At 43.5% G+C, this 23,211-nt stretch overlaps 1 protein-coding gene across 2 annotated transcripts in view; it reads left to right on the forward strand.

The window, feature by feature from the left end:
• The first annotated feature begins 342 nt into the window (after nucleotides 1–342).
• TMEM144 (transmembrane protein 144) overlaps nucleotides 343–23,211 on the forward strand; it is a 240,369-nt gene continuing 217,500 nt past the window's right edge. Inside the window, exons 1-4 of one of the 2 annotated variants that reach the window (XM_085641727.1) lie at nucleotides 375–471; nucleotides 15,924–16,097; nucleotides 16,372–16,473; nucleotides 22,084–22,206. In XM_085641727.1, the coding sequence (XP_085497853.1) occupies nucleotides 22,086–22,206 (121 nt within the window). In that variant the 5' untranslated portion in view covers nucleotides 375–471; nucleotides 15,924–16,097; nucleotides 16,372–16,473; nucleotides 22,084–22,085. Of the gene's footprint in view, nucleotides 472–15,923; nucleotides 16,098–16,371; nucleotides 16,474–22,083; nucleotides 22,207–23,211 lie in introns of both variants that reach the window. The other variant, XM_085641726.1, reaches the window with a different exon arrangement.

A 23,211-nucleotide genomic window follows, 5' to 3' on the forward strand; every position in this document is an offset into this window, starting at 1 on the left:
CCCTCCCCTCCCCCATTAATCTCCGAATTACGTTCAGTAAACACATCTAAAAATAACTGTTCGCTGCTTTCTGGCCACTCAGCAAAAAGGGAATATTTCATTCAACTCTGGTGTTGTGTAATACGGCATAGTACAAAGCTATAATTATGAAAATACAATACATCCAGGTTTCTATAAGGCCAAGACATTTATACGATGTAATCAACTTATTCAAATACAACACCCTCCCTCGCCTGTTTTTCATACTACGATTGAATGTAATAAAATGCCGCTCGCTTTCACATTGTGCCATGACTTCATAAGAGACTCGGTCACGAGATTCGTATGATTTTTGCTGACTGACGCTGCCGGTAGTCACCTGACCCGGAAGTCACAACTGAGCTTCAACAACAAAAGCAGCAGCTGTGCGCAGAGACTGAGTCAAGGAAGCGGATGCAAGCAGAGCAGACAGTAGTAACGAACCAGCAGTCGGTAACTATATTTTAACTAAATTATTGAGCAGTCTACGGAATTTCGGTTCCGTATATTAAAACAAGTTCAAAATGTAGGCAATTAATAAGCGATTTACTTTAGAGGAAGAGTAACACTCAAAAAGAAAAGGAGACACTGGTAGCTCAAATTAAATCTCCGCTTGAGCGAAAGAGCAGAAAATGCTCGATACTGACGTGCAACGAGGTTCAGAAACCTCACTATTTAGTACCGGGTGATTTGATAAATACTATACAAAACGTATTGCAGGATCGTTGGAATTTCTTTTCATATACGGAGAGATTTCAAACGTACTACCATTTTGAAGTTCGAAAGGGGGTCAATTTGAGGTAGCTTGGAGCAATAAGGTGTAGAATGAGTGACCGTGCCTTTTTCTATGGAACAGTGCAAGGTTTACCCAAACTAGTTTAAAATTCTGCATTTTAAAGATTATTTTTTATATTATATTGGGCCTGATAATAGGATTTATAAGCAGTACCAAATAGGGACACGTTAATTCAAATATTACTTTAACACGACCCCTGATATTCGAAGGCATTATTGTTCTGTAGCTTGAGATGCGCGTCTGTCTGAAACCGTTGTTTCCATTAGATATAACGAATTGGGCATACCATTGAGTGTCACTGGTGTAATGGTATATCTGAAACAATTTGATCCTAATAGAGCTGAGAAAAATAAAATCTGTCCCATGAGAAGTAACTTCCATTGTGCAAAATGTTACTGAAAACGTAGTGACCATCAAGTAGATGTGAAAGAGGAAAAATGTTTATTACAATCCTATTTACAATGAATATCCCATAACAATTTTGTCACTATCATAATTAAAATAACTGTAGTGGTGGGTATTTGATCACAGAATCCTCTTTGGCGGGTCAGCAGTGTATACCATCTCTGATGATTTAAATTTTGACAAAATTCCACCAAAAGCAGGGCTTTTGGTTGGTAGAGTCTCCGGGATACAGACCCCTGCAGTGATAAAAAAAACTTGTAGTGAAATTGGCCCTTATTCTGCCCTATATTACCTTACATTTTGCCTGTAAAGATATTGTCACTTTAACTTTACAGGCAAAAACGTTTTTTGATTTCTGAACAGTGTACAAACCGTCGAGGTAATTCATTTAAACGATATAGTCTCTGTTTACATTTCACGTGTTTTACTTAATTTTGCATTCTTTAATGATGCTTGTTTTTTTCTGTAGGTTTTTTTAGCATTATATATTGGGTGCTTGTTTATAGCAGGCCACGCTTGAGAGCTCTGAAAATGATGCGCAGTGTCACTTTCACACAGTATCTGTCAGTGGGCCATAAAGATGTTCAAAATAAATGCTTATCCAGCCCTTGGCCCCTCTGCAAATTGCACAGAGTGGTCATGTGTGCCTATTGTGATTCTGTACTTGCGTTTGAAGGATTTACACGCCTGTTAAAATACTGACGGAGAAAATAAAAAGCAGTGCTTTACAGGAGTGCGTTGTGTGTTTAGGAGACTTTGTGAAGTGATGGAGATGCAAGGAAATACATGTAAGAGGGTGAAAAGAGGGTGCTGCAAAGGAGAGAGATGAGGTGTGTGTTATGTAGATGAAAAGTTATAGAAAGATGTGAGGAGCAAAAAGGGCATAAGTATGTATCTGAGAGACTTCAGAGGAAAGTGGTGTGAAGGGAAGAGAAGAAGTGACGCTCAGAAAACCACTACCCTTCTTTAGAAATTAGTAATATTTAATTCACAGTCTTCTATTTTCAGAATTCTAATTATTCACTAGGAAATCAACTTTTTCTCATTTACCTGATATTCAAAACAGGAGAGACTTATTGGAGAGGCTAAGAGGTCTGGTTTGTTTTAGTTGCTTGTCCGTTACTGTGTCATACATTTGGATGCAATAGCTGTAAGCTCAGAGAGGCACCAAAATGCTGGTCAGGTGGCATGCTATACTAACCACAGGATTTTTGATTACGTGTTTTAAGCAGCATCTGAATTACATAGGCCAAAACCCATTAGGAGTCCTAGTTACGCTTCTTAGGTTGAGTCCTTTTTAGAGACCCGCTGTTTTTAGGTCTCTCCTGACCCAGCGCATGCGCTGGTCTGGCGAGACTTATTAAGAGGGCTCCAAAAAGTGCCACCAGGCCAGCCTAGAGCTACAGTGCATGTGCGCAGGCGCGCGCGCGCGCCACGCTTTACCGCAATTACTTTCACTTTGGCGGCCGCACAGCCGGTTTGATGTTTGATCGCGATCACTTTCGCGGCCGCACGGCCGCTTGGCATAGCCAATAGGTCTCGCTTTTGGGACCTTATAAGTATTTAGTTATGCAACTATTGCATGGCTAAACACTTGAAGGGCCCAAAGGCGAGACCTATTGGCTATGCCAATGCTTGTTTTCTTTCTACTTAAAGCCCTTAGGAAAGGTGTAGCTGAGTATTCCATGCCCCATGCCTGGACATTCTGTTGCACATACCAGAAGAACGTCTTATCTAAAACGAGAGGGATTTTCGAAACAGTATTGAAATTGTTTCGTTTAGCCCACGTTGATATCGCTGTTCATATGCCATGGGGTGTTAGGTTATTTATTTCAATAGGGTAATATGTCATTTATTCAAGGGTAGGCATTACAACAGGTTTTTACCAGATACAGGATCTATATAATTTATCCAAGAGAAGGGTACTGCGTGTGTGCTAATGAGGTTATTTAATATTTATGTCAGAAGGATGATGCCATTGCATATGATAATTAGATGAGGAGAATGGGAGTCTATGGGCCTGATAGGGAATGCTACTGTTCTTGTTGTGGGTTTTTTCCATGCGTTTTTCGCTGTTTTTTTTTTATCTTTGTGAGTGCAATAACAATGCTTCTGATGAGCTGTTCAGTTAACATTTCTTTAGAAAGCAATGTTCCTGGGCTAGGCATGGAAGCCTATTTTTTTTTTTTTAGCCTCTTTTTAGAGGTGAATGGAGGAAGTGAGACAGCATTACAACAGGGAGGAATTTTGCAGACTTATGCTATCGAGAGGATTTCATTTCCTTGCTGATTGCACCGGTCAGCAGCCAGATGCTTTTCTAGTGAATCAGATGTAGTTCTAGAGCATATCTCAGGAACATTATTGAAAAACGAAAACATATAAGTTCTGTTATTGAAAAAGTAAAACATATACGTTCTGTGGGTGCAATAGTTGATTTTCTGATTGTTTCATTTGTACTTGTTTCCATAATTGCTCCCTTTGAAGATGTTATTTATTCTGACTGTTGCTTTGAACAGGTTGGCGCACACTTTCTCTCAGTCAGCAGCAGCATATAAAGACTGTGGTGCTAATTCCTTTTTTAGCTGCTTCATCTTCTCAGGGAGATCCTGGGTGTTCATGATGTTCCCAAGGCTGTATAAGAACTTTCCCATGAGCTGAAGAGTCTGAATCTCCAGACATGCCACTGGTGGAATTGACAAGTCCACTGGGCGAGCCAGATTCACCTTTACTTCACGGTTTAACCTGAGGAGAGGGAGGGCTATGTTTGTGTCACCTTCATCAAGCACTGGGGAGGCTGCCACTTTTGTCTGAGGTAGATCACCTCTGAGCATGTCATCCCTTTCTAACACAAGCAAGTTTTTAAAGTTATTTCCCTAATACCAGAAGGGAATCTAAGGCCTGCACTGGGGTAGGTACATTCATTCTGTTACTTTCCTGCTTGTCCTGGGCTATATTTTCCTTATACACACTTTGAGCATGAGAGCAACACTTTCTGATCCTTATCCCTCAGTAGTGATAGGACCTGTTAGCTGACTGTAGGAAGCTGGCGCTTTATATGATATACTCCTAAGTGGTTATATCGTGCAGAGTACAGAGATTCCCCCAGCATAGGGCTTGGTGTAAACCCAAATTGCTCTTTTTGTGGTAGTGTGGTCGAGCAGCTATAGGTCTAACACAGGGGAGTGTAAGACATTTGTTATATATACAGTGACCAATAAATGACACACAACTCAACACGGAGATACACACCAATTTTATAAAAATACGCGTCTTTCAAGATTTTTTTTAAGATCATGATATACGTAAAAAGATAAGTACATTTTTCATAAGCAATACTTTTCACTTTTAAAAGTGGACATAGTGTAATTTTCAGTTCAAAAATGTTAATCTATGGTAGGAAAACAAGAGTGCAGTTTTGCAGGTAACTATACAACTTACAATCTTGGTTTTCAGGATGAAGAATCTGCACTAGGCAAGTTTCAGGTAAGTAGCAAATCTTCACCTCCAGTGGCACAGGGGTGGCTGAGTGCAGGGTTCACAATCGGAATCTGGCACCAATATAGACAAATGGGGTAATCAAAGCGATGCTGCTCACAGATTAGTAAAGCGGTTTGGAAACCCAGTCTCCCGGGGTTAAAGTAAGCACAGGGGGTGCCACAAGGCAGCACCAAATTTACACCCTCAGCGTTACAGGGGCGGCCAGGTACAGAGTGCCAGCACAGCGCAGAGTGCCCAATGCAAACCAGTGAGGTAAATCGATCTTGAAGAAAGGATGCAGGCTCAGGCCAGAACGGACAAAGAAAACCCACAGCTGCGCATGTAAGTAGAGATGCTAGGGGACAATGGGACAGAAACATGTCTCGTGGTAGCAGGCTGCCTAAAGCCAGTCCGAGATCACACCAGTGTTGGTATGTTTTCAGGGGTCACCTCTGTGAGTTTATTGAGAGGAGTTGTTGGGTACCAAACAGTCCTGGGTTCAGTAAAGTCATCATGGTGCTCTGGATGAATTGTCGAGCTTCCAGCACATGTACTCTCTATGGCTTCATTGGCACTTAGAATATTAAGACTAGATTTAAATATTGTAGGGGCATATCTACTCGTGCATATATGCCCACACCTGAGATATAGTGCACCCTGCCTTATTTAATTATTTACTTGCGTTTTATAGAGCGCGGACCTAACCAGTTAGGGTATCAGAGCGCTTTACAGGGTTAACAGGTTGTATACAAATAAGACTTAGGTAGGGGGGTGGAACAGTTGGGATAAAAACAAGTAGAAACATTTTACAAGAACAAAGCTCCAAGAATATAAGGGTGGAGTGCCAGGAGGTGCCGGGTGGATAGCATCTGCTCAGTCCAAGGTTTAGTAGTAAAAGAATAAAAACAAGGTCGCTGAAGGTGAGTGCAATGCAAGAATTAGGAGATTAATTTGCCCATTAGGAAGGTTTTGGCTTCCTTTTAAAACATGCCAGAGACGGAATTCTTATAATGACGGGCGGGAATGAGTTCCATATTCTTGGTGCTGCCCCATAGAACGCACGATTATAGGTTTTTTGCTTTTAAAAGCGCGGAGGCTGGAGCAGGGTGTCTCTGGAGGACCGGGAGGTTCTGGATCCTCCGGATACCACGAGGTTCTGGGCGACAAACGCAGGGGATTTAGTGTTTAGAGCCTTGTGAGTGATACATGCCAGTTTAAGTTGGATTCTGGCTTCAAGAGGAAGCCAGTTCGGAGCTTTCAGATATGGTGAGATGTGGGTGAATGTTTTAGAACCTGTTAGGAGTCTGGCGGTGGCGTTGAGGCAGGCTTTTAGGGGGGTGTTAGACCTGGCACCATTGGCGTGGGTCTCCCTTCCATTTTTAGGTCTCGCCTAGCGTTGCAGCGCGAATGCGCTGCCATCGCTTTGCGAGGCATGCAGTATATACTGTAGTGTGGAAGCTTTGTGAAAGCTCCACCCACTCTCTGCCCATTGGCTTTTGTCTTAAATGCTGCCTTCCGATTGGTTTGAGGCTTGTTAGTCCCTCCTCATTCATCATTTGTATCCTTCCACAGCTATTGGCCCCTTTACTCCTAGCACTATTTTCTTTTAGGCCTCGTCTAGCATTGCAGTGCGCATTCTCTGCCATCGCTTTGCAAAGCATGCAGTATATACTGTGGTGTGGAAGCTTCGTGGAAGCTCCTCCCACTCTCTGCCCATTCGCTTTTGTCTTAAATGCTGCCTTCCGATTGGTTTGAGGCTTGTTGGTCCCTCCTCATTCTTCATTTGTATCCTTCCATGGCTATTGTCCCCTTTACTCCTAACACTATTTTCTTCCCTGTCTCCCCACCCCATCGCCCCTTCCCTCAGTTTGTGACTTTTCAATCTCCCCTCCCTCCCCCCACTCTTGTTCGTGTTTTCTTGCCTGCTGGCACTTCCGTTTTCATCTTTATTATTGCCACCTTGAAATATGCGCGTTCAAGATGCGTGTTGTACAAAAACTTCTCTTGTTTAATTAACTAGATTTTAATGTTACTCTAAATATAATAAGACTCTAGGCAACATTCGTGGTATGCATGGCAACTGACGCCTCTTAGTTCACAAATGGCATTGTTGTCGGGCAGGAGGGGCAGCAGTGTTTTAACTCGTGCTTAAAACAAGCACTTTTAATAACTTCCTCTCAATTCAGTGCTATAATCTTGTGTACTGAGGTGACGCACTAAAGAAATGCACTTTTTTTGAATTCTGAAGAGACATTATCGTACATTTACATCATGTTTACTGTATGTTTAACATGCCGATCATTTTCACGTCTCGCCCACTGGCTCGTATACACTTGGCTCTTCTCCGGCTGGCTCTACCTGCTAATTAATATATTGGCTTGCGCACCTCTAACAAAGAGAGATGAGTGGATACATGACAGTGAGCCCGGTAGATGGTAGAAAAATAGACTGGTGCAGACAAACAGACAAAGTCAGTCTCCATTGCCTCACTTCAGAATCATCCCTTTCAATAACCTGGAAATCTGCCGGCAACTCCCGCCTGCCCCAACCTCATCCCCCTCACCTATTCTTAGCAGAAGCGGCAGATTCTGAGCTGTGCCCTGCTGGTGCAGAGGAGGACGGCAGAGTCTGTAGAAGCACTAGGATCTCTAGCCTCTTCGGGTGGGCACCTAAACCTTCCGGGTGCCTTCACACTCAGGATAAATTAATACATTTTGTTCTGTGCTTTAGTCGCCCCTCGGTGAGCACTGTCTGGTAGATGAACCTCTGTGTTAATAAACGCATTCAAAGTGGTGGTTGGGTACAAACAAACAACAGCCACACGTTTTGAACGTGTAGTTAAATAACTGCTAATCGAGTACCTCATTGGCTGATCATTCAATGGCACTACCAAAACTACATTTGGACACATTTGCTCAACTTTAAAAGACTCCCTTCTATGGCCATTTAACAACTCAGGGATTTGGGGTTAGGTAACCTACTCTGGATGCTGTGTAAAAGAGTAAATACAAAAATTAATGCAATGAAACTAAGCAACCAGTACTGTCTAAAACACTGTGAAAACTGACACGCATTCTGGCATTTTGTTTAGTTAATGTCGATTTCCTAATAGAGGCGAGTAAAGTACTCCTTAATATCTTAATGAAATCTGCACTCTTTTAACTAATAGCACCGGGCAACCTTTGACAACTAGGCAATTAATACATTTTCATGTACCCCCGAAGCCCCCCTGCCCCGTTGGCAAACTTCATTGCCTCCCAGTGTTTTGGCGATAACCAAGATGCAGGATAGTGAGTCAAATAGTCCAGAAAATGAAAGAGAAGCCGGGATTCAGATTCACATGCTCTGATCCCGATCGCGTTGTTTAGTCTGTAAGCAGTACTTTTATTAATGAGTTTCGCATTATTAAAGCACCACAGTGTGCATGTGTGGCGACACTTCCCCCATGAGGTACGTACCAAGCAATTGTTGACACAATCCACACTGCGTCTTTTTCAATATGTTTATTAAGTGCAGGACCTTTTCTTAGGGATTTCGCCCTCTGCATACATTCACTCCAAAAATAAAACGTGTAGGTAAAAAAGAAATTGCCATTTACAACGTCCATAGCTCTAACTCACAAATGCGAGACCTATTTGCATTGCAAATGCTTGTTTGCTGTTGCCTCCTGTGTCTTTGCTATATGTTTTGCTGGTCTAGATGCTTTGGGCACTGTGCCACTACTATTCAGTGCCACAGTGCAAGTGCTCCCTATTGTAAATTGTTGTAATGGATTAGTGACTCCATGATTGGCTTATGTGGTTTACTTGTCAGACCCTAGTACAGTGCACCATATGTGCCCAGGGTTTGTAAATCAAATGCTGCTGGTGGGCCTGCAGCACTGATTGTGCCACCCACCGGAGCAGCTTGTAACCTGTGGCTCAGGCCTGCCATTGCAGAGCCTGTGTGCAGCCTAGTGCTGCCATCTTGACTTGGTAAGTGCACCCACTTGCCAGTCCCCAAACCTTCCCTTTTCTACATATCAGTCACCCCTAAAGTAGGCCCATGGACAGGGTGCATTGTATGTAAAAGGTAGGACATGTCCTGATGTGTGTGGCATGTCCTGATAGTAAATTACAGACATTTTTGTCTTTTACTATTGCAAGGCTACATGTCCCCATAGGCCAGAATGGGCAGTTTGTTTTTAACACCTTATAATCATAAATGACCCAGGGAACATGGTAGAAAAACTAATTTAGTATGCCTGAACTCCAAATGATAACATACACCTTTTAGTGAAGGTAGGTTTAACATTCTGTGTTTGAAAATATCACTTTTAGAAAGTAGGTATTTTCTTACCCAACCATCCAAGCCTGCCTCTGCTAGGTTGTGTATTCCATGTCTGGTTTGTGAGTGACAGGGGCTGGGGGGCTCAGGAGACAGGGTGAGTCAGCACAAGGCTGAATAGACCTATCTGCATGAGGAGTGGTGGGAGGAGTATCACCTGGGCCTGAATAGGGCTGTGCCTGCCTTCCACAATGCTGGCTCCACCTCATGGGGTGCTTCTGATGACCCTGGCCCACACTGACAAAGGAAGAATTTGTACCCTGGCAGAATGCACCCAGAACGGGTTTGGACTATCTACAGACACTCTGCGTTCAGAGACAAATGATTTTTGGATATAAAAAGGGGGACCCAGAACCCAGGACTTTAGATCACTTATGGGAATCAAGACAAACCTTTGCTGAGGAGAAGAACCAGGAAGCTAAAGGGGGAGACTACCCCTGTGCTGTGTGTTTGGGGGTTGGCCTGCAGTGGTTGCTTCATTGCCAAAGAAAGGAGAAGAGGACTGAGTGTGCTTTTCATTATCTTGTAGAAGATCTCCAAGGGCTTGAACTTTGAGCTTGCCTCCTGCCTGAAGTCTCATGGATACAAGACTTCACCACCAGCTCCCCCCTGAATTCCCTGGCTGGGAATTGAAGTGCCTGCTGTTGTGCTGGGCCTTCTAAGAGACTGTGTGTCGCTGGGAGCTAGAAGCGAGACTCAACGACGAGAAGCGTGTTGCTGCTGCAGCAGTTGCCATCGCATCGCCGAGTAAGCGTGCCGCCGCTGCTGCCATCGCATCACCGAAGTGCGTTGCATCACTGGAGAAGCTTGCCGCCGCCGCAGAGGTCGCTGTCACATCACCTGAGAAGCGTGTCGCAGGGCCTATCGCGGCTCTGAGATCACCGAGTCGCCGCACGGCCATCGGGCGTGCACGCATCGAATCTACGCTGTCGCACCGCAACCAAGACGCCATTTTGTCGTATGGCACCAGAACATCATCGCAACGGATCGCAGTAAGAAACCGACGCATCACCTCCGCACACAGTAAGGAAGCGAGCATCAACTCCCTTGCGCAGCAGTAAGGAACCAACCCATCCACTCCCCAGAGTGTAAGGAACCGACGCATCACCTTCCCTGCAACCCTTTTGTTTGTTTTGCGTTACGCTTCCAAGGTACTTTGAGAGTAAAGTGTCACATTTGCAATCTTAAGTGAACTGAGTTATTTCCTACCATTTTAAAGTCTATTTTTGAGTACAGTATTGTGGATGTTTGTCATTTGGTCTTGTGATAAGTCTAGTAAAGAATACTTATTTGTCTAAACCTGTGTGGTGTCCCTCTGTAGTGTTTTCACTGTATTACTGTATGTGTTCACAAATGCTTTACACAATGCCTCTGAGATAAGCCTGCCTGCTCGTGCCAAGCTACCAAGGGGTTATTTTAGGAGTGTAGCCCCTTACCCTGACTAGACGCAAGGGTCCCTATTTGGATAAAGGTGCAAACCATTGCCAACTAGAGACCCCCAAATCTAACAGGGGTCCAGGGAGATCTTGGGTAGGCCCGAAAGGGTAGAGCATCCATATTAGAGTCTGGAGATAACTAGTGCCTGGACTGCCATTTTTAGGTTGGGAGTGTCAAGGAAAGGTTTTATTTTCTTAGATAGTTCAAGTGAAACCTAGCGGTTTTGGCCATCCAGTTGATGTGGTCACGCATATTCAAGCTGCTGTCCAGGGTTATTCCAAGGGATTTGGCAGAGTCCACTATGGTCGGTGGGCAGTTTGGGCTGTGATCGACTTAGTCCATTCTCAAATGTCAGGGTTGGTTTTGGGTGGGGAGATAAAAGGAATTCTGTTTTTGTGCATTTAGTTTTAGCTGGTTGGAGGTGAGCCATTGGACAGTCCACTTCAAGGCCTCATTCAGGGAAAAAATCTCCTCTGGAGAAGAGATTTTGATGTAGTTCTGGGTGTCATCGGCATACATGTGGTAGGAGATATTGGCGGTGTGTAGTACTTCTGCTAGCGGTTCGAGGTAAATATTGAAGTGGGTAGGGGAAAGGGTTGATCCTTGGAGGACTCCAACCATAAGCGGAGAGGGAGTGGATAGGTTACCGTTGATTAAAAATCTCTGGGAGAGGTTCTGGAGGAAGGATCTAAAGCATTCGAGCATGGAGCCATCCAGTCCCATCCTGAGTTTGAGGCGTTCGAGACATTTCTCGTGATTGACCGTATCGAAAGCCGAGGATAGATCTAAAAGGATTAGGAGACAGGTTTTGCCTTGGTCAAGGGCTTGGAGAGCATCATCCATGATATGGAGAATGGTGGTTTCAGTGCTGTGCTCAGGCCTGAATCGGATTGGAAATCCACTAGTAGGTTGAAGTTGGTGATGTCTTGGCTCAGTTGAAGTTGTACACATTTCTCCAGAACTTTAGCTAGGAGTGGTATATTGGATATAGGTCTAAAGTTGCCTGGAGAGGCAGGATTCAGCGTAGGTTTTTTAAAGATGGGGATGACTTGACCGGCTTTTAGAGAGTCAGGTATCGAACCCTGTAGAAGGAATGATAACTTGGGAGGCAGCAAACAGTTGGAGGGTAGTGGGTCATTAAAGTGGTTGTTTGGGTTTAAGGAGGATAGAATTCCCGAGACAGAATGGTCGTCATATACTTTGAAGTTGGACCAGTGTGCTTGGTTTTTGGGTGATATCTAGGGGGGGCAGCGCGGAGAGATGAGGCAGGTCCGGAGGGGGTTGGGAGTAGGTAGCAGATCAAAGTTTGTTTCCTAGGGCAGTCATTTTGTCAGAGAAGAAGGAGGAGATTTCCTCACATGTTGTTAGAGATTTAGGAGTTTCTTTGGAGGTTTTAGCCATTTTATTAGATTGGTGTTTGACCATTTCAAAGAGCTTGCGGGGTCTGTTCTTGGCGTTCTCCAGTTCTGATCTGAAGAATTCTTTTTTTGAATTGAGGATGTTCCTATTATAGGCAATTTTAGTCTGACGGAGAAGTTTTAAGTGGGAGGCTGAGGGGTGCTGTCTCCAGTTTCTTTCTGTCTGCCGGAGGGTTCTCCTTTCATTGTTGAGGGATCAGTTGAACCAGGGGTTTCTGTCTTTGATTTGGGTTCCTTTTAGCTTTAGCGGGGCAAGATCATCAAGTATGTTAGACATAGTCGAGGTATAGTGTTCTGTGAGGTTGTTGACCGTTGAGATATTTGGGGGGGGGAGGTCAATCTCGCAGCGGGCAGCCAATTACACGAGACATGGGCTCTTTGTGTCTCTAACCCAACGTTTTGAATTCACAGATTGTGGTAGGAAGGTAATGACATAGTGATCAGACCAGTTGCATGGGTCTATAGAGATCAGCTTGACAGCTGATTCCTTAGCAAAGATCCAATCTAGAGTGGCGCCTTTCGTGTGTGTTGGGAGTGTGTAGGCTTGGGTAAGGGCTTGGTCGGTCAAGAAGTCTTTGATGGCGTTGACCTGAGGGTCCTTGAGGTCGTTCCAGTGCAGATTGAAGTCACTGAGGAAAATGTCATTAGAATTGGGGGAAACTTGGCTGTAATGATTTCCATGAGGTGGTCAGTGAAGGTGTCAGGCATACCTGGGGGGTGGTAGAAGATGTGCAGTCTGCACAATCGAGTTGCGTTGTTGCATATGGAGAGTGCAAGGTATTCGCAGGAGTCTGTGGGATCTGCATGAAGCCTTAGGGCTTGTAAAGCCTGCTAAAGGCATGACTTACCTATACCTTAGGCAGTGCTGCTTGGCATGGCACACAGGCAGTATGCCATGTCGACTTTATTTTTCTCTGCACCGAAGCATGCAGGCTGCAGTGGCAGTTTGCTTGGCCTTGGTGAGGGGTTCCTAGGGGACCCTCTCCAGTCCAAATGTCCTACATACCAGGGTATCATATACTAGGGACTTGCAGAGAGGTCTAAAGTGCCAATTGTGGTACAGTTTTAGGGAAGGAGCTCTGGCACAGGGGAACTATTTGGCAGGGTCCCTGTGCACTTCAGTCAAAATCATAACATTTTCTAATCAAAAAGTGTGGGACTAACCTTGTCAAAAGACGCACTTTCTCAAACACTGACAATATTCCCAATGGGCATGCATTCTCAAGGCCAAGAACTTTTTACTTGATTGAAACACTCACTCATAAGAGAGCATCCAGAGGAACCAGTGGTTCCCTTCTTTCTCAAGGAGCTTTCGCCTGCTCCAAACCAACCGGAAAGCTCACGCACCAAAATGGGTACCTAGACATTGTGAAATGTTGGTAGGTCAACATGCCTCTGCACAATTTTACATAGTATGCACATGATTGTATGGTACAGTGTGTTTGAGAAATTTGATATCTTTTCCTGGATAGTAATAAGGATTATCCCAGGGCACAAGGTAGCGGTCTGTTATGTGAATAAAACAAGGATCATTATGTGTCTTTGCTGAATGAAGTGTGATTCATGTACCAAAACTATTTAATGCTTTGTAACAGTATGCTTTTGTGTACCATGCACCAAAATGCAAGTTCGACTTCGCTCCTTGGCTTATGTGGATATTTATTGCCATATGGTGATGTGCCACTATTTAGCCCACAATGTGCCAGTTTTTATCCCATTAATAATCTACTTGCCAGTCATGAAGAAACAGGTAGTCATAACTTTTTTGATGCAAGCTTTGAATGATAGGTTAATAAAAACATTATTTCTAGATTATGAGCATTTGCGATGATGTGGGACAAGCACCTAAAGACTTGGGCCACCAGTTAGAGGTCCAGATGGAAGAGTTGCCAAAATCAAAACCTCTGTATTATCTATATTGACCATAAGTGATTCGGATTTCAATCAGTTGGCCACTGATCACAAACCGCTTTTTAACTGGCCCTGGAAAGGTTTGCATCTCCTTCCAGTCACAGAATGATTTCAATATCACCTGTGTAAGAATAAAACCAAAGGCTATTAGATGCTATATCCTCAGCCAGGGGAGCCACATAAGGGTTACAAAGCGTGGACTTAATAATGAGCTGTGTGTGACACTACAGTTTACTGTTTTAAATACGATTCAGCAGTGATCTATACAGACTTCTTGAATACATCTTTTAGGAAAGATGTAAACCAACTTAATACGTTGCCCTGTAAACCATCTTTGGCTCATCTTTTAGAGGAATGTAATGTGAAAATTTGTTGAAAGCCACCCAAAGATCAAGAAGCATTAGGCTGCAGAACCTCCAGCAGCCAGAATTTTCCAGACATCAACACCGTTTCAGTGCTAAGACTGGGGCTAAAACCTATTCGATAGGTATTTGTTAGAGAATTATCTTTTCTATGTGTTTTGACAGTTGCATATTAATGCAACTTTCTGTGATATGTAGGTTTCACGGGTAGTAAAAATGTAGGATGGTGCAGTGTCCAATGTGGATTTCTTCAGCAGAGGAATGATGACGGTTGTGTTCTACAGATTAAGCACCTTTCCAGAAGACAGGAAGGTATTGCAAATTGATGTTATTAAAGGGGCCACAGAAGAAGCAATAGCTTAGCTGGACAGGAATTCAGTAAAGAGCCAGAGAAAATTAGGGTAAGCTTAGAAAGGATGACTTCTTGAATCCCCAGTCAGTAATCTGACCAGGGTACTGGAGGAGAACAGGAAAGGGTGGTACTCAGTCTTGCGCAGATGAAAGTACATGATTATCTTTTATGAAAAAGCTAGGAAGGTGCATGACCGTATCCTGAAGAAAGTCTGATAAGTCGGAGCAGAATTTTTGTGTAGAAACAGCTGCTATAGTAGCAGCTTAAGTGGAGAAGTGTGGCTCAATGGTTAGAGCGGCAGACCTCGATGCAGAGCACTGGTCCGGGACCAGGGTTCGATTCCCGTCGCGGCAGGGTCTCGGGCTATAAATTCCGCGGACCGGATATTCTCGCCTCAGTGCCTATTCTAATCATGCGTCCCACGCTGCAACTCTGGGCAATAGCTTGCTTAATCTCCACAACGGCCCCAACAGCGCTGGGATGCCTGGCCTCACCATGGGGGTGCCCACGAGTGGACACCTCACATGGAAAGCCAGGAAGGGTTCCTTCAGCGGTATGAGTACAGCGCTGAGATACCCGTAGTGGTGATCGGCGCTATATAAATACCTATACATTTACATTTACATTTAAGGATGACCCAAGGAGTTGTAAATACTGAAAAACTCTTTAGCAAGAGTTTTGCAGTAGAAATACGTTTGTGTTAGTGCTTGGTCCAGCGGCTGCATATTAAATCTTTTACACATGTAATTCATGTTTGCACATTGATTTATCCTCAAACTTGTAACTTTGGCGCCAAGATCTTTCATACATTTTACATCGTCTTTTCGCCAAGAGGATTTCTTCAATCTACAAGGGGCAAATGGATACCTTCTGTGAGAGGCCTTAGTTTTCAAATGAAGGCATCTAAGGCTGATGTGATAGTCACTAAAGAGACCCATGAACGTATTTAAGTCCTGCATTTCCCAAATAAATGTATTCTTATATCTCACTCCACATGTAATTAAGAACACTATTAGTGTAATAATAAAGCTGTTGTACCAAGATTAAATAGTGGCTTATGCTAGCACAAATGAATATTTGTATGCCAGAATTTGCATCCAGGATTTGCTTTGTTTATGATCCTGGTATAATACTTTATACATTTTATTTATAATAAATTAAGTTACACTATGTTATTACATCGTGCATTAGGATAAGATAATATGGGCCTTGACTTCATTATAAGGGCTAGATTAATCAGGACGTTTACATCTTTTATCTATGATAAACACTTTATGCATATAACCCACGTTTTAATTTTATTTATTGTTCTGTAAGGTTGCTACGGTATATTCTGTTTTGTGGTGTAAGATGAAGTTATTGACAAAGTGCCTTGTTTTTCAAGCCATTGACTAACAAATTATATTATGCTTTTATTTCAGAACCATACAAAGGACCGTTTGCCAGCAATACAGACATGAGTAGTTTGGCACTCACTAGTAGCAGCAATGCCAGCAGTGGAAGTGATCTGGGATTTGGCTTTACTTGCTCAATCATAGCTGTTCTATTGTTTGGGACAAACTTCGTTCCTGTTAAGAAATATGACACTGGTGATGGTAAAGAGAACACTCTTCTATTCCTTTTGTATGGTATTGTGGTTTTGGTACATGTATTTTTTAAAATATCGATTGCTTAATTTTTTGTGAACTAGCCAGGCAAATAGGGTACATGTGTTAAAAGTCCACTGAACCATGCCTTGTTGTACACTCTAGTCACTGCTTCCATCATTGCACATTTTTGCATGTTTTACAACTGCCTAAGGGCTTGTTTTTCAGCTATTGCTTCATAACTCCCTTTTAAGTTTCTTTCTGATTGGTTTTTCCTTCGCAGAGGCAAAGTGCTGCAGACTGTTTTATTGAAAAATATTCGCCTTCAATAGAGTTGCTGCCTTTGTCTTGAGGGATGGCCCAGCTGTTCTTCCAAGATGAACCAGTTATGTTTACCTCATTAAGCTATGTGACTGTTTCAGCATTTCTACCTGAAAAGCGAGTATGCTGCCATTGAGAAAACGGTGTCTTTTACTGAATAATGTTTTCTGTATGAGAGTTGGGTCTCCTACTTTCAGTGGTGTGCTGCAGTCTACTTGTCAGTTACAGAAGTATGTGTGTGTTTCTGTCATTGCTTCTTTGGAAGTCTGGACCATTAATTACAGCTGGGTAGAACTGAGTCAGACCATGCCACAATCTACTTTTCATGGAGAGTGGATCAAGGACCAATAAGCAGAAGTATTATCCACTTACTCCCCCATAGATAGTGAGCATGTTCTCTGTGAATTGATAGTGGACACTATTGGTTCCACGATCCCAACATTGCATGGGGATATCGAAGCTGACTCTCAGTTGGTTAATGACTGGCTCCTCTGGATGGGCCATTCCAACTTAGCCAAGAGCAGACGCTGTTCTGCTCTGTGGTTCAATAATGAGCTCAGGAGCCAACACAAGCAGTGCATAATATGAAAGAGGTTGGAGAAAGGCTAATCGTCCAGAGGGTAAGGAACTCTATAAAAGTGCACTGAGGGCCTACTATCAAGCTATAAAGAGGGCCCTAGTGGACCTCTTTGCCAGGTAATTGGCATACTCTAGATGTAGATCCAAAGATATTTTTAGAATCGTGAATACATTCACTCATCTGAAGGCACTTCAACTTCCACTGGATGCCTCCTCCAAGCTCTGTGCTCAGTTATCGGATACTTTGACAACAAATCAGAGATATTGTGGACACCCTCAAGGGAGCAGATGGCCCTTTGGAGGCAGATATGCCTGATGCATCACTGGTAATTCCTTTCCAGTCTGCGGTCTGCTCCCTTCTTGAGTTCAGGCCCATTCGGCTACAAGATTCAGAACAAGCTTTAAAAGCTTGTAAATTTGGGTCAGCCAAAGATCCTTGCCCTCCTCAGATGTATTGCCATTAACCCACCCTCAATTTTTGTTAAACAGTGCCTTAAGTTCAGCTCCTGTACTGATCTGCTGGAAAGAGGCAGTTAATTCTCTTACTAAAAAAAGCCATCCGCTGACAGGTCTGTTACCAGCTTTTTCAAAAGTTTTAGAGAAGTGAGTCTATCAGCTTTTGTCCAAATACTTGAAACATCACCAGTAATTGCATCCTTCCCAATAAAATTTCAGACCTTGTTTCAGTACAGAATTGGCACTCGTGGAGGTCTCAAACAATTAAGCTGCCATTGGATCAGGTGACTTCGCTGCTTCTCGATCTATCTGCAGCTTTTGACAGTGTCCCACCCTATCTTATTACTACGTTCAGGAAATGTCAGTGTCTGTGGTTCCATTCCTTTAGGTCCGTAGCCAAGCAGTCTGGATGGCACTCCATTCATTGAACTCAAAACTCCTTGAGTTTGGAGTTCCCCATGGTTGGGCGCTGAGCCCCCACATTGTGTAAATCTGTGCTAATTGAATCTTACGCTGATGACACTCAAAGTATCTTCACGCTGAATAAGAATAAGCCCAATTCATTAACATTTTTTAGATCCTGTCTTTCACCAGTGTTTCGCTGAATGCACCTTAGTAATCTTCAGTAGAATTCCAACCTGCTGTGGGATGGCCAATGTTGGCCCAGTCGGCTTCCGCCCCTCCTCCGTAGTGAAGAATTTGGGGATGAAATTTGATTCCTTGACTGCGTTTGGGGCTCAGGTTGAAAGTGTGGAGGTCTGTTATGGCCTTTTAAAATCTTTAAAGAAATGCTCATATTTGTTACGAGCTCAGCATCAGAAAATAGCAGTTCATGTGTTGATCACATCCCGTCTGGAATATGCAAACAACCTCTTCTGAGTTCTGCCGGTTTATCATCTGAGAAGACTGCAGTTGGTGCAGAACACCACAGCTCGGCTTTTAGTGAAAGTGTCAAAAAGAAGTCACATCCAGCTGCACCTGAACAAGCTTTATTGGCTTCCCATTAAAGAGCAAGTTCGGTTTAAAGAGCTCATGCTGACACACTGGCCCTTCCGCCAAAAAGGGCCATGCTTACTAATGAACAGGATTAGACCCTATTTTCAGCATCGATCTTAGTTCCTCCTATGGTTTGCTGGTGGTGGTTCCAGATGAGAGCGTAAAAAATGGGGTGGTTCCTCTTTCTCATTTCTCGCTGCCTCTACTTGGAATTCCCTCCCTTTGTACCTTCAGGAGGTGAAGGAAGAACAGACCTTCAAACTCCTTCTTAAGAACTGGCTTTTATAAAGAGATTTTGAGTAGCGACGTTTCAGTACAGATATTCAGTAATTTGTGTAGCTCCAGGACACTCTTCGAGTAGCCGTGCGCTCTGTTAACTCCATGATTGATTGATTGACTGATTAAATTGTATTGTGTTTTGATTCTGCAAATATAATGGGTGAAACCTTTTCGTAGAGTTTTGTTTTTTGTCTGGTGTAATGGGGTAACCTGAGAGAGGGTTTTGGCCATAGCTTTCTCTGTCCTGATTCAGCTGAGCTGACATTCAAAGAGTAAACCGTGCCCATTGTTTATGAAGGTTGGTATATAGCATGATTATGCCTTTTGATGACAGAAGTTAGTTTACTAGGATGGTATGGATAGAGTGCTGCTGTTCCACTGCTTTAGAACTAGATTTTTGTGGGAGTGCTTAGTAGAGCTATCTTACCATCTCGAGGCTGACTTAATTTTTCTGTCAGTTCAGAAACAGAGGAGAGCAGAGAGACACTGCAGAGATCCTAATACCTCACTGTTAGGCATTACATGTCCAGGGATCACTGAGTTGATAGCTTCCCGCATTCAGGGGGTCTCCTTTTAATTGTTTACTTGGGTCCCCTTTGAGTGTTTTCTTAGGTCCCCTTCCTGAGTTAGTGTGTTCCACCCTCTTTATTCCTAGTTTAGGCCCTCAAATAATGATTTATTTTCCTTACTGTACTGAGGCAGGGTGATGTTGAAGTTCACACGCTTAAAATGTTGGTACTTTACAGAATCCCTTGGACACACAACTGTTAGTTCAGTAGGGTCTGTGAGCCTGAAGTTATGAAGGATGTCTCACGCCAAATGTTAAACCTGTCTTGCTGAAAAACAACTAATCGCACATTATAGGTTCCTCTCATTTTAATAGCAGCTCTGTTTTATAGCCATATAGTAACCATTTTGACTACACCTGACATTGAAGGTCTGTTCCGGCATTATAGGCATGAGCCAGCGGCTCGGGCTTACAACATGGGAGCAGGCCTTTAATGGTGCTCTGAAAGGCTATTAGAATTTTTTCAGTGTGAGAGTGAACTATCCTAATTGATGCAGTGGTGTTACAATCCCTTGTGGTGTGTGTGTATATATGTGTGTGTACGTGCTCTTGGCAGTTGCTAGTGTGTGCGCAGTGTGCCCCATCCTCATCCACATCCTCTGCCTGTCTCATTCCTCTCCTCATAACCTGTGGTTGAGGCAGAGAAAAAGGTCAAGTCCGAGTGTGTGGATTAGGACAGTGGAAAGTTGACAGTAGAGCGACTTTACCAGTGTTTATAGCCTGCCATTGCTCCATAATCTCTAGTGGAACTGTTAATATTACAACGTTTTAATTGTTATGCACTGACTGTCCTCTGAGCTGTGCCAACTGAATGTTAGATAGACACCACCATCTGTGGTGGAGGAGCAGATTTGTTACCCATGTCTTCACATGGGAAAGGATAGAATTTATCCCTGAAAGGAACAATCCTTCATGAGAAGTAGTGGCAAACTCTAATCGAGCATGTCAAATACATTTTTGAATGACAAACTTGTGAAATGCTTTTGTTAAACCAGTTCACGCGTAACATGTCCACCAGTAAAAGTACTATGGATCAACTTTTCGATAGTCCTAATTTATCTTTTTTATCTTCCGTCATTTACCATCTATAAAGTTATATACAATAGATCTCTAGGTATACCCTTCTCATGTACTGTGATGATTCAACTCTTAAGCTTAAGTAAATGTAGTACTGGAAACAAATGAACCTGCATCTGGGTCATATGGAGACAGTAGTAGAAAGTGAATCCAAATCATCAGTGTGAAAAGTGCTGAGAGATTTAATGTCCCATCTTGACCACAAATCAAAGTTACTAGAATCACTGATACTAGTGATGCTGCAAACTTGGAATGTTGAAACAAGCATGTTATATATTCTCAAAAGAATTTATGGATGAATAACTAATACACATTAGTGACTAAAATTGGCAACATTCTAATTTCACAATGTTGATTGAAACTCTGGAATATTCTGATAGTAAAAATTAGAATGATCATATCTGAATCAAAATCATAGACAATCTTATTAAATAAACATTCACCTGCAATTCTAAGTTGTATGCCCTATGTTCAGTAATGAAATTGCATATTGTATGAGGCAAGGATATTGCATGATCTTTGCATAACCATCTTAAACATTAACACCAAGCTTATTCCAGAATGCATGTTTGACCAGTGGAGCCCCCCAAAAGTAAGAATTCATACTTCCTTAATGATTTGCTTGCATGTGGTAAGCAGCCCCTAAAACTGCGCCTGGTGACACTACCACATCAAAACTGAAATGTGTCGTGTCGCTCCTGCATATGCTGACTGTGCTAGTCTGTGCCTAGTGACTCTGTCTTATATTAGACTTCAGTTTACATTTTACTAATTGAACTGTAATTATAAAAATAAATGTTTCTGCCCAACAGAGGCATTGTCCTACAAATACCAACGAAGTGCTAAACCTAATAGAAAAGCAACCTTCATCACAGGAATCACATTAAGGCTTTGACACACTCTATCAGCAAAACAAGTTGCTAGTCATGAAGTGTACATACGAACAGTTAAAGCATTACCTTGCTTGTCGGCATTATCCTGTGTCTTTCCTGATTTTAGAAAACTCTTTATTTTCCTTTTTTCTGCTGGTATCGAAAAAGCTAGCCAGGCAGACACAGATGCTGGTAATGCTTTTACCTAGATTATATTAACAATACTAGGTTTCTTATTCAATGCTTTATTTGTTGTACATTTAATGAGGCACACTGAGCCCTATCATACCTATTTTCACTTAGTATGTCAAAGAAATGTGCAGACAAAGCTAAAGATTTAACTAATAATAGAGCTGAACGGCTTTTATGTAGATCACTGTATTTCAGTGAGTAGACTACAGGAGTTATGAACCTGTTATGGTCCTCTATTTTAGTGTGGCTATTTAATTTATAAGTACAATATGATTATTGTGGAAGGAATGTAACCCCTGCTCCTTAAACCATTGGAGTAAAAGATGAATGGGCAAGACAATAATATGTTGGACAGGCTAATGCCTATGTCTGAAGATTTGTTGGTCTAACAATACTGTTGAATATACCAGCTACCAATTATCTGGTGGCTCAGTGCATCAATGCATCAACTGCAGGGATCTGTAATTACCCCCGCGGTCATATATTCACTTGGCCTTCATCCTTTGAAAGGTTTATGAAATGAGTACCATTGAGTTGGGTGACAATGAACTTCTGTTATTTAGTGCTAAGATAGCTAAAGGTGAACATGCATTTTACAACTTCACAGTATGTTATGTAATGAAGGATCAGCACTAAAACTGTTTTCTTTCTTCAGGAATGTTCTTCCAATGGATCCTTTGTGCTTCTATATGGCTAGTATCGTTAGTGGTCAACCTTATTCAGAATTCCCCCAAGTTCTGGCCTCTTGCCATGGTTGGTGGATGTGTATGGGCTACAGGTAAGAAGGGAACAACCTTATTTTACTGCCACTGTTCAGACTGTTTTTTCTGCTTAGACCGTATTGTGCCGTTTTGCTTATTCACTTGTTGCCCCTAGTCAAACGTATTGTGGTGCCCCTTCCCCCGTTCCCTCTTGCCTTCTGTAATCCCCGTCTCTTTCCGCTGCGGCCTCCCTGCGGTCCCGCCCCCTCGCTCTCCCATTTGCCGCCGCGCTCTTGCCTCCCAGCTGCTTCTCCCTCCCACATCCCCTTATATGGCGGGCGCGCTGCTGGGCCGCCGAAGGCGCACCTAAGGCAAGCCCGTCTGCGCCCGTCCACACCTGGACCGCGCCCAGTGCCAGGACCTCTGGCCCCCGCGAACCCCACCTCTGGTACGACTCCAGCACCCTCCACGCACTCAACGCCGGATGATCACGCAACTACTGCCTGGCCACCCCGAAGCGCACCCAAGGACCCTTCTCCTGTCGGAACTCAAGCTTCACCAGCATCCAGCCTGCCAACCCACCTACCGAAGAACCCAACTTCTTCCGATGCATCCTGCTCAACACCCGCTCTGCCCGCAAACACGCCGTCGAACTCTGGGACCTACTCGACTCAACCTCCCCAGACGTCGCCTTCCTGACAGAGACCTGGCTGAACCCTTTCTCGGCACCTGACATCGCCATAGCCATCCCAGAAGGCTACAAGATCACCCGCAAGGACCGCACCAACGGAGTAGGAGGAGGAATTGCCATCGTCCACAGGAACACTCTCAAAATCTCGACAGACACTGACGACACCCTCAGCACCGCCGAATACCTGCACTTCCAGATCCACACCGACCCCAACACCACTCTCAGAGGTGCCCTCATCTACAGACCCCCCGGACCCCGACCGCAGTTCAGCGACTCCATCGCCGACTTAATCAGCACACATGCCCTCGCCTCCACGGTCTACATCCTCCTCTGGGACCTGAACTTCCACCTCGAACAACAACAACTCCAACTCTTCCACCCTGATCGCCAA

Source organism: Triturus cristatus, chromosome 2_2 (genome assembly GCF_964204655.1).
Source record: "Triturus cristatus chromosome 2_2, aTriCri1.1, whole genome shotgun sequence".
NCBI classification, from domain to species: domain Eukaryota; kingdom Metazoa; phylum Chordata; class Amphibia; order Caudata; family Salamandridae; genus Triturus; species Triturus cristatus.